Source organism: Salvia hispanica, chromosome 1 (assembly GCF_029641045.1).
Source record: "Salvia hispanica isolate PSC_SH4W2 chromosome 1, Shi_PSC_v1, whole genome shotgun sequence".
NCBI classification, from domain to species: domain Eukaryota; kingdom Viridiplantae; phylum Streptophyta; class Magnoliopsida; order Lamiales; family Lamiaceae; genus Salvia; species Salvia hispanica.
This window is the reverse complement of record NC_142692.1, coordinates 48,893,184-48,905,508: the sequence shown is the minus strand read 5'-3', so window position 1 is coordinate 48,905,508 and position 12,325 is coordinate 48,893,184. Positions and strand designations below refer to the sequence as shown.

The 12,325-nt window shown below is 36.1% G+C and overlaps 1 protein-coding gene across 1 annotated transcript; it reads right to left on the bottom strand.

Moving 5' to 3' along the window:
- Window positions 1–3,072: 3,072 nt before the first annotated feature.
- On the bottom strand, window positions 3,073–4,843 carry LOC125220470 (WAT1-related protein At1g09380-like). The gene is given in 6 exon segments (XM_048122641.2): window positions 3,073–3,181; window positions 3,276–3,658; window positions 3,733–3,976; window positions 4,052–4,168; window positions 4,246–4,308; window positions 4,671–4,843. Coding segments are annotated over 6 exon segments (1,080 nt in total). The 5' UTR covers window positions 4,835–4,843.
- Window positions 4,844–12,325: the final 7,482 nt, after the last annotated feature.

The following is a 12,325-nucleotide window of genomic DNA, read 5'->3' as shown; positions in this document are numbered from 1 at the left end:
GTTTTATACTCTATTTCAGGAAGAAGAAGAAAAGGAGAAAGAGAGAAGATATTTATAATATTAGGTCCTTTTGTTTTGTGTATGCCCATAAATGCTTTCTAAGGCAAAATGTGAAAATGTGTTTTTAGAGGATATTTTGGGTGAAAATCAGCATCAGGTACTAAAAATATGATTCTTATGTAACAAAAATGCTATAAAAAATTCAGGGACTATTGGTGTTCATTTATGAAAGATTAGGTACAATTGATTTAGTCCACACTAAGATTTAGTATTTTGTTGATATATCATGGCTTATCGTGTATTACTAGTATTTACTAAATTCTACTCCCTTCATCCCACTTTAAGTGAACTATTTTCTTTTTTAGAATGTCTTACTCCTAAAAATAGAAACGTCCACTCCCTAATTTTTTTCTCTCTCTTAATTTATTTTCTCCACTTAACTCAAAACAAAACTATATAAAATCTCGTGCCAGAATAGAAATGCTCCACTTAGAGAGGGACGGAGTCCGTCCATGAAAACATTTTCTCATTCTCTCCATTTCAGTTCATCCTTAAAAAATAGTCCCATCCAAAATAGAAAGTTTCTCATAAATTGATACCCGCATTTTTTAACGTATTTATAACTTATATCCAACATTTATTAGGGCATCCACAGTGGGATGGACTATAGCCCGCCCTAAGCGACGCCCTATGCACCGCCACGTCAGCATTTTATCCTCCGCCACTTCCACCTGCAATGGGCGGACTATAGCCCGCCCTAAGCCACGCCAAGCATTTTACTTCTATTTTGTATTTATACAATTTATGCAAATATATCAAGAAAAATAAATAAATAAAAACAACACAATTAAGGCAAATCCTACATTTACTTAATTAAAAAAAAGTTACAAAATAAGAAATTAAAAAAAAGTTACAAACTAAGAAATTAAAAAAAAAAGTTACAAAAGAAATTATAAAAAAAGTGCACTAAATCCGATCTAGAGTAGTCCCAATCTGCGGCTGAGGCCATCGATCATCCGCTGGATGCCTTCGATTTGAGTCGGGTTGGTCGCCTGCATCAGGGCGTTGTGCGCGTCCAACAACGTCCTATAGTCAGAGGAGGCCACCAAATCGGTGTAGGCATGGGACGCAGCTGAAGTCTCGGTTGGGGTCGCGCTCGGAGTCGAGCTTGGGGCCGGGCTTGCGGCATGGTCAGGCGGCACCGCGGCGGATGTGGTCGCCTTGCCCTTGGCCATGGCAGCCTTGATGCCAAGGGGACGCCGGGATATCGGAGTGCCGGAACTCTCATCCTCGAACACCGGATTATTGAGGTCCATTGGAGACGCGCCGCTCTCGCTGCTTGTATAATCAGCGAAGGTGCGCTTCGACGCCCTCTTCTTCACCGCCGTCGATTGTGGAATCATACCACCAACGAACTTCTGCTTCTCCTTCAAGATCGTCTAGGACTGGTAGTGCTTGAACTCGCCGTACAATGATGTGTACGATCTCACCGCTTTGTCGCGCACATCCGACAGACTCTCGCCGCTGGCCTACTCCCTCTCGCACTTCTCGTACTCCCCCGCGAACAGATTGACTTGCTTCTTGATTTGATCCCAGTGCTTGCGTAGCTGCTCCCTATGGCGCATGTAGGCGTGGGGCGGCTTGGCCTCATTGTATTTTTCGGTGATGCGCTCCCAATATGCCGTAACCTTCTAGTTGTTGGCGAACATCGGATCCTCTGACACATCAATCCAACATCTTGTCAAGACGAAGAATTCGTACGCGGCGTAGTTCGTCCTTCCCGGGGCGAACTCTTCACACACCACCGTTTGCGGCAACTTCTGGGCTCGTGCCTTGGGCCACCTCTTCTTGGTGGCGGAGCCCGACACGGCGGTGGCGGCGGCAGCGGATGGAGCGGCGGCGGAGGCGGCAGTGGGTGTGCGGTTCGGAGAAGGCTGCATGTCTGACAGCCTGTACGAGTCCGTGCTGAACTCGTGATCGTACTGGGCGTTGGTGTCGAATGGCCAGTATTCGTCGGGTTCTGTACCCGGCCATCGTGCACCACAGAACATCGGACTATTCGGACTTGGGTATTCTCCGGGATTCATTTTGTTTGAAGTGTAGAATATGTAGTGTGAATTTGAGAGTGAAAGAAGTGAAAAATGAGTGAAAAGAGTGAGAATATATATAGGTTTTGAAAATTAAATAAAATTAAATTAAAAATCAAAAAAGCGTCGCATCGTGGCGGACGATGCGACGGACGATGAGCATCGTCCACATTTCTCCGCGGACGATCGATCGGGCGCAGACGATGGTTAACTTATCATCCGCGATGCTGCAGTGACGGACGATGCATCGTCCGTCCCACTGTAGATGGTCTTAACCTCTTCTTTTTTTATTCTCCCCTACTTTACCTTCTTTTTTCCTTTCTCTAAAAAGGGAACAACTTTTTTAGGTCCACAAACTTTGCCAAAGTATTATTTTAGGTCCGTGAATTTTGAAAATATCATTTTAGGTCCGTCAACTACAAGTCATTATCATTTGAGGTACTTTGAACTTTTTCTGGATGAAAATGCACTTAAGGTCTTGAAAGGGCAATTTGGACAATTCTTTCGCCACTCATCTTGCGTCAAACACCTATAGTCCAACAAATTTTTTTACTACTATTTAATTCAATTACCATCCAAATTGAATTTAAATATTATTAAAATTTTCCGTAAAGAAATATGTGTTATTTTTTCAATTATTAGATGACCACTTATTTAGGGATAGTGAATTGGGACTTGATACTTTATTTTATTTTTTCAAGCTAAACTGCTTTTAAGAACTTACTTTAGGTGATTTGTGGATTATATTTAGTTTATTTGTTCTGAAATTAGAGTAGCTATTAATTTGGATTGTCATTCGGAGTATTAATTATATGAATTCAGAATGGAGATCAATTACCATCCAAATTGAATTTAAATGTAAAAATTTGCCGTTCAAAATTGTTGAATTCTAGGTCTGTGACACAAGATGAATGGAGAATATCGTACCAGTGGAGAATATCTGCTAAATGCATCCAGACTTTGCGAGAGTGATTCCATTTTCATGTCATATGTGCTCAGCCATCTTCTTCCGCGCTTCATAAACATCGGTCTCCATATTCTTGCCCCACAGCACTCCGTACAGTCCACAAATAATCAGCAAAGATCCAACAACTCTGCAAAAATCGGTTAGTTATAGACTTATAGTTAAAGACACGAATGTACCAAACATAATATTCCAGACTAAAATCGTAAATAAATTAGACTTACGTTCCAACGTAGATCTTTTCGTCAAGTACAACCATACTGACGATGGCTACCATCACAATTAGCAAAGGGCTAGACACAGATACGCATACAGGGCCTTTCCTGTCTATGCACCATGCCATTAGGCAAAATGCCACTGTTGAGCACATTACTCCATGCAAACATAATATTAGTACTTTGTAACTAAATGTAGATGATGATGAAATGAGAGAATGTTATTATTATACCGAGTAGATGGATGAGACGAGCCTAAGTTCGGAGTTAAGGGACCGAGCAGATAATTTAGGCTCCATGGCGAAGGCCACGGCCACACACTGGACGGTTGCCATTGCGCACATTATGGCCGTGCTTGAGTAGGGAACATTGTAGTTTTTGCTTACTTTTGCCTGCAATTTAATTATATTAGTGTTCTAGTTTTTTGAGTTGATAAAACAATAGACATTAAGATGAGATTGATTACTTGGATGATCAAGTAGACAGCCCAAGAAACAGCACTGAGAATGAAGAGAAAAGGGCCTAGAATTAAACTGGGATGGGTGTTGCTTGGAGCACTTCTCTCTGCAAATTTCCAGTGAATGGTGGATTCTCCATTGTTGACAACTGGTCCGGAGTAAAACGACAAAAACAGGGCTCCTCCTACGCACAACACCGTCCCCAGTATTTTTGCTTGCTCTCCCCTGGTCTTCACGCCTATCTTTTCCAGTCTGTCACATATAGGCATGTCAGTGGAACCTGAAACCAGAATGAATTTAGAGGGTTAGGGTTGGATAGATAATTACCGAAAGGCGACGGCCATGATAAAGGTGACCACGGGATGAATGTTGGTTAACGCGCATGCGATTGTTGGAGTTGAATTCTTGAGTCCCACGAAATATGTGATTTGATTCACTGTCACTCTGCACCATAAGATAAGCCCTATTTTCAGATGTTCAATTTTTTTTTAAAATATATATGAGCCTTGTTTTCCACTCACCCAGATATGGAGCATAAGAAGATCTGGAATAAGATACCTCGTGTCATTTTAGGGCGATTATTCCTGCAAAAATTGGCAGTCAAATTCACATTATAATATAACCGAAGAAAAAAGTTTTTGTTGAGTTAATATGTAAATCCAACATATGCTAAAAGTTAGTTATGAAAATTTAATCATAACTACTCAAAAAAATATTATTTATGTTAATTCTACATTACCTAATAAATATAGTACTACTAGTAATAAAATGAACAACCTTAATTTAATTATGTATGTATATGTAGGAGTGTATCTGGTTTGCGGACAGATATTCCATGAGCAACCTTAATTTATACATCGCCTGGTGTAGATCACGTGATACCTTTGCAATGTGTGTGCCTCACAGATATATGGATGGATAGATACATGGATGGATAGATTGATACCTATCTATGAAGTAAGCAAGAGGAAGAATAGAAAGCGTAGCGAAAAGTTGGCGATACGCGACTAGCACAAAAGGACTCATTCCGGTATTCATTGCCAATTTTGCTATGATATTCATACCAACATACCCTAACTGCACTATCACCATGCACGCGAATGCTGTCATATCTATTCCCTCAATATTATATGAGAGAAAATTAATAATATGTAAATATAGATGGTGAGGATGATGGTGTCGTGGTGAGTTAGAGAGAATGAGGAGATATATATAATAGATTTGATTTAGAGAGAAATGATGGTTTTGTTTTTGTTGTGTAATGAAATATGCATGGGAGAGGGTAGTATCACTGTTAGGGGTGGGTCGATACGATATATCGTATCGAAAACGTTGTATCGTGTATCGTATCGAAAATATCGATATGAAAGAATTTCATATCGTTATCGTATCAAAAGTTTCGATATATCGAAATTATCGAACTTTCGATATAAAAAAATTTCATATCGTTATCGTATCGATATTTCGATATATCGTACCGAAATTCGATATATCGTCAAATATCGATATATATCGAAAATTTCGATATATATCGATATATATCGAAAATAAAATATCGATATATATCGAAAATATCGATATATCGAAAATTTTCGATATATATAGTATTTTCGATATAAAACGATATATCGCGATATAAGAAAATTCATATCGTTATCGTATCGAAAACTTACGATACGATATCGTATCGTATCGAAAATTACGATATATCGAAAATTCGATAATTTTTTGATATTTTTCAATACGATACGAGAGATATATCATTTTTCGGTATTTTTCCCCAGCCCTAATCACTACATTTAGTTTCAAGTTGCGTAAAGCTCGACCCAATAGAAATTTAGTTTACGAAATTATAATAAATTCTTATTATATTTATTACTATGGTACATAATTATAATAATTAGATTACGATTTTCTTTATTAGTTTATAACATAATAATTGCAACAAGATTATTATAATTAATACTCCCCCGTCCCACTCTAAGTGGGGGTAATTACACCTTATATACAAAATGTTTCGTCAATGTTTCAATTGATTACAAAATGTTTTAAGGTAACAAATATCATACAAAAAGTTTGATTAGTGTTTCAAATTAGTACATTCCGTCTAAAAATCACTAACATCATTACTTTTTCTTATTTTTCATCCTTTTCGACTCTAAAATTAACTACAAATATTAGCTGAAAGTTAAATGTGAATTCATTGCTTGATAAAATGCCCATATGGCAATGCATAAGGTATTATTTAGAGAAATAATATCATGTTTTTTAGGCATAATTTTGGAGAAAAATAAGAAAAAATAATAGTGTTAGTGATTTTAGATGGAATGTACTAATTCGTAACACTAATTAAACTTTTTGTATGATATTTGTTAACTTAAAACATTTTATACTCAATTGAAACATTGGAGAAACATTTTGTATGTAAATTGTAATTACCCCACTCTAAGTGACATATTTTGATGTCTCATTCTAAATGATACATTTCTAAATATAGAAACATCACTTTCTACTTAATTCAATAATAATATCTAACAATTATAAACAATATACTAGTAATTTATTTATTACTAATATATTGTAATTATAGATTATAGTTATTTGTTACTCCCTCCGTCCCGCTTTAGCAGTCCCATTGACTTTTCTGCCCTCTTTTTGTAGAAATGATAAAAAATAGTTAAAGTGGAGAAATCGTAAAGTAAGAGAGACAATAATGTAGATAAGACTCTTCTCTATATTATTCTCTCTCTTAATTTACCATTTCTCCTCTTTAATTGTTTTTTATCATTTTTACAAAAAGAAGGCAGAAAAGTCAATGGGACTGCTAAAGCGGGACGAAGGGAGTATTATTTATTATTGGAATAAAGTATGATTCACAATATAAAATGCTTTAAGATTTTTATAAATAATTGTTATTATAGTTGTTTAAAATTAAAAAAAAAAACGTGTAAAAATAACTAACTAAACAAAGTGAGAAAAAATAGTGAATGTATTATTCTCTCCCTTACTTTACCATTTCTCCACTTTAACTTTTTATTACTTTTATAAAACGAGTGCGCAAAAGTGACCGGGACTCCTAATGGCGGACGGAGGGAGTAGCATATTTGAGCGCTCATTCGGTTTGTGCACATTTATTCGGTGTCATGTGTTGCCCAAGTGGGAGATTGTTAGAAATTTGGGATTCGACATGACTAATTTAATGTGTATGGCTATATTTCAGTTGCCCAATTAAAGTGATCTATTAAAGATTAAAGTTTGGGCTAAAGTGTATTTATTTGTTATGGAAATAAGTGTAGATACCATATAGGATTTTCTATTTGATGAGGGACCGAATAGAAAATAAAGGGGTTTATAGTTAATATAAATATAAGCAAAGGTTATGGTCCCTAGACGTAAGAAGAACATTCGATATCTCTGTATTCTCTCGGCAGACTATTGCGAAGAATGTCTCTGATCGTTTGGAAGATCCATAGTCGCTGCAAAGCAATTCTAACAATTCCACCGTTTAATTCTAGATGAATCAAGGTAGGTGAAGAGTTGGCCGGTACTTGTTTAGAAGCTAATGATGGTTAGCGAAAGCGTGTTCTTAAAAATAATGAAGAAAACTCTCGGTCCAGGAAATCCGCTAGACACTGGGTCTAGGAACTCATAGAACCTTGAGCTACCTGTCGTCGGACACACAATCACTTCCTTAACTCCCTCTTCAAAAACCCTCAACCCACTTTAGCTAGGAAAACTAGTACGTGAAAGTAGGGATCGAATCCACAGAGATGAATGCGCAAGTAAACATGTTCAAAGACTCGGGGACTATATTTTTTTGTTGGCTGCTGCCACGCAATTTTAGGGTTGAGCTTTAATTCCTAAACTTGGTAATTGAAATATGCTACTCTAACAACTAGATCTAGGCAGAAATTTAAAAACATGCATATTAAGGGAAATAGAGCGAGACAATTGCTAGATCGAACGAACAGTTTCCTAAATTAACCTAGACCTGAGAAAGCAACTGAATGTGGGGACCATTTTCTGAAAAGGTAGAGTACGATTGAAAAGCTGCAAAATAACTAACTAAAGGACTAACTAACAGCGACATCATCTTCTCCAACATTTATCATGAAACAACCAGTTAAAACAGAGCAAGAATGAAGATCAAAGCAAGTAGACGTAATTAAAAGCGACAAAATCGAAGAACAGTTAAAACTAAGGCAGATCTACGACTACTAGACGAGGTAAAACGAGAATACAGAATTTAAACAACTAAATGAAACACAAACAAGCAGATCCAACCACGGGACGCTTAATCCACTCCGGATCCAAGCCATCCACAACAACCAAACACCATTACCATCTCCGATCCTCACTGATCTACGTAGATTTAACCGATCAAAAACAGATTTCTTATAAAACAGCTTCAAACTCAGATCAACCAACAAAGATCAGCAAATCAAACCCAAAACAACACAATAAGATAAACCAAACATAAACAGTCATATCCATTGTAAAATACGAGATATCGAACGATAGAAACAACACCAAAGCCGAGCCTCGAACAACGAGGACTCGGCGAGTACCAAAAGTAGACAGAAAATTAAAGATGATGGTTTCTTCGCCTCCGTAGAGACGGTGTTGCACCCAAACTTCCGACGAAACGAGAACCCCCCTAAACTTTCCCCCAAGTGAGTGTGTAGAAAAAGTAGAAAAAAAACTAAGCTAAGAGCTGGAAAAAGTGATGATCAAGTATATTCTTCATGTAAATTGTGTGCTCCTTTTTTATAGCGGATAGAGCTTCTAGACTGTTCTTGTGATTCCTATTTTGCCCTCCAATCGATGCTCCTCAGTCTAGTGGCTCTTCATCCTTCTGCTCAATTTTCATTGCCAGCTTCCTTCACCAGGCGATCTCTGTAATCCTCCTGGGGCTGGCATTTTCTCTACACACCTGGCTCAAAAAGGTTTGTTAGACCTAGGAAATCGCAGAATTTATCCTTATAACCAATGCATGAAATTAGCCTTATCTGTAGGCTTCCGCTTTACAGTTTGTGCTCCCTCTCCGTTGTTCTTGTTTAATCATCGTAGAGAAGTTTATGTAATTGTTCACTCAATTATTCTAACATGTTATACTTCAGACAGAATGTATTCAATCTTATTATGTAATAGGAGTAGCATGCCAACTTCATACAAATAGATAGGGCTGGGTCGATACGATATATCGTATCAAAAATTTTGTTTCGTTATCATACCGAAATTTCGGCATACCGAAATTTCGGTATGGAAAAAAAACTATACCGTTACCGTTTCAAAATTTCGGTGTATCGTACGAAACTTCGGCATACTGTTCTGAACGGTATATCGATACTTCGTACGATATACTGAAATTTTATACCATTTCGAATACCTTTATACCAAAAATTATAATTTTAAAAGTGAAAAATAAAACCAAAATTAATATAATTTTTACATAATAAAATAAACATTATCCACATCTTCATAATCAAAATATATATAATTAATTTATATGGATATATTTATGATTTAAACTTTTAATCTTAAAAATATAAATTATATTATTATTATTATTATTGTTGTTGTTGTTGTTGTTGTTGTTGTTGTTGTTGTTGTTGTTGTTGTTGTTGTTGTTGTTGTTGTTGTTGTTGTTGTTGTTGTTGTTGTTGTTGTTGTTGTTGTTGTTGTTGTTATTATTATTATTATTATTATTATTATTATTATTATCATCATCATCATCGGTATAAATGGTATAAACGATATGTATCGATAACTCGATACGTATTGATTTTCGATATATTTCGGTATACCGATAATATCGATATATACCGTCTATTCGATATAAAACAGCATATCGCGGTATAAGAAAATTCATATCGTTATCATACCGAAAACTTTCGATACGGTATTGTATCGTACCGAAAGTTTCGGTATACCGAAAATTTGATATATGTCGTCTGTCGATATTTTTCAATACGATACGATCGATATACTGTTTTTTCAATATATTTACCCAGCCCTACATGCAAAAATAGTAATAGAGAATATCAAGTGTAATTTTTATTTGAGTCTACTATATATGTCATTATGTTTTACCCATAATGTCTTCCTTCCGTAGTCATCAAATAAAATATCTTCATAAATATTATGGACATAATATTATCACACTCGAAACAAACAAATATTTTGAATCTTATATCTTATAGTATTGTTAAATACGGAGTACTCGCAAAAAACAACCACATATGAACACATATACAATTAAGAATCCTTATAAAAGTACTTGTAATTTGGTGTAGATAATTTAAGTTAAGAGGATTTTAAGAGGATTTACCTACACTATTCTATTTTATTACAATCTCTCATATTTTATATTTTCTCAATAAACCCTCTAGATATTATCTTGTTAAATTCAAACTATTGACTTCTGAGGGAGTAATAATTGCAGGTTCCCAATAAAAAAAATGGGACCATGTACTATTCTTCCTCTTCCAAAAAGATGTGGCTGTGAGAAATAATGTGTGAGAATTATTTCTATTTGGCTTTATTCGAAACTCGGTTAACATATCAATGTTAACATGTGTGGTTAAAAATTAGGAGAATAGGTGATAAAATTAGGAGAATAGGGGATATATGGATGCATTCATATCCTTCTATATATTGTTCAAACATTTAATTGAATTTCAGTTCTATAATTTTGTCATTTAACGATTAGATTAATGACACGTGTTATTTAATAATACACATTTTCATTCTAATAATGTACACCGACTAATAATGTAACATTATAATCTAATAATGTAGATTTTCATTCTAATAATGTACACCGACTAATAATGCAATATTATAGTCTAATAATCTATTGATCACAACATTATAGTCTAGAACTTGCTCCTAGTTTTGCCTAAGTTTAATAGTGTTTAAGTTGATTTAGGAGGATGATTGACCATCTTTTCTTAGCCTACTTTTATACCCAAATTTTCGACCCTCTCAAAAATTTTAAATATTTTTCCCTTTGGAGCCAATTTTGAGTCTTTAAGCCTTTTCTTTGGAAGCCAAATAAATGGGGACAATTCCTTGGGTTAGTTAGTTTTGGTTATCTTATTTTGTAAAGGAATTGGAGAGATAAGGAGGAAAGTATAAAAGAAGTAGTGTGCTTAAATGTAAAGAAAGTGCAAGTTGTGAAATGGTGAAAATTCTAAATATGTGCTTGATTCTAGAAAGGATGCGTATGAAAAAGAAAAAAGAGAAAAAAAATAAAAAATGCGAAAGGTTGTGAAAAAGAAAAAAAAAGAAAAGATTGGTAAGTGAGAAGAAATATAGACAAAGTCTAAGTTTACTGAGATTTGATTGGTTGAGTGCTAAGTTTCATGTGGTAGAAATTGATCACTTTTGCTATATTTGGGTTTAGTCACTTTTTAGCCAAATTTTCCTCACCTACCAAAGATCCTACATTACAACCAAAGATAAAGACCTTTCGGACTTTTGATGCTTAATACATCTAGTAAAGGAGGGATTAGACTTTGAGCAAGCCTATGGTAAACTTTGCATGATGCATGATTTGAGTGCTTATATACACATTACCTTTATACACTTTGAGAGTGAGAGAACACTTCCCATCTTTGGAAGTTTGCCACATGTGAGTGCGTGAATTCAAGGTGTTCCACGAGTTAGTAATGAAAGTGCACTAATAAGCCTTGCTTGATTTGATTGCGTTAATACATGATTAATCTATTCCTTTATCTTTTGAGGCAATGACGACGTCTAGTCCTTGTGCAATCCGTGCGTTTATTTTATGTTTCTTTCTTGTTTTGTTTGAGGACAAACAAATATTCAAGTTTGGGGTATGATACGCTCGCATTTTGCACTATTTTAAGGCAATTATTTGGTCCATTTTTAATGTCAAAGTTGCATTACATGTCCATTATCTGCATATTTTATCTATTTTGGTATTTTGACATGTTTTGTGAGAAATGTGCATATTTGAGCCTAAAAAGGGAGTAAAAACGCGAAGTAGGAAATCTGGAGCTTCTCCGGTGACCGCCAACACTTCAGGCGACCGCCGGCACTCAGCGGTGACAAAGACACGCCCGGGGACCGCCAGGAAGTGCGTGGCGACTGCCACGAAGAGTCAGAAGCTTCTGGACTACGCGCGGCGACCACCGGCCAAGGTGCGGCGACCAACCACAAAAATGCGGCGCGTCAAACTCAATCTTCTGGCGATCCTGAAGTCCGATCAGGGCGTTCTACACACCATTCTCTTCGTCTTGAAAAGATCTTCAAGATGGTATAAGAATCACCTCAATCAGAGTTCTATGGAGAGAGTTATGTCCGTTCTACCAAAGTCGCGCAAAGCTGCCAGCTGCAGTCTAGGCGGAAATTTGAAGAAGGAAAGAAGATATTACCTTGTGAAGCCAAATCTTTTCCTTCTACTATGGGGAACGAAAATTAAATCTTTCCTAATGCTTGGAGGAAACTTATTACCAAATTTAAATCCTTCTCAAGCCTATATATACCCTATAACCTTATTCATAAAATAAAACCCTTCCATAGCCCCCAAAAGGGGAGCCTTCATGGCTCCCCCTCCATCCTCCATTCTCCAAC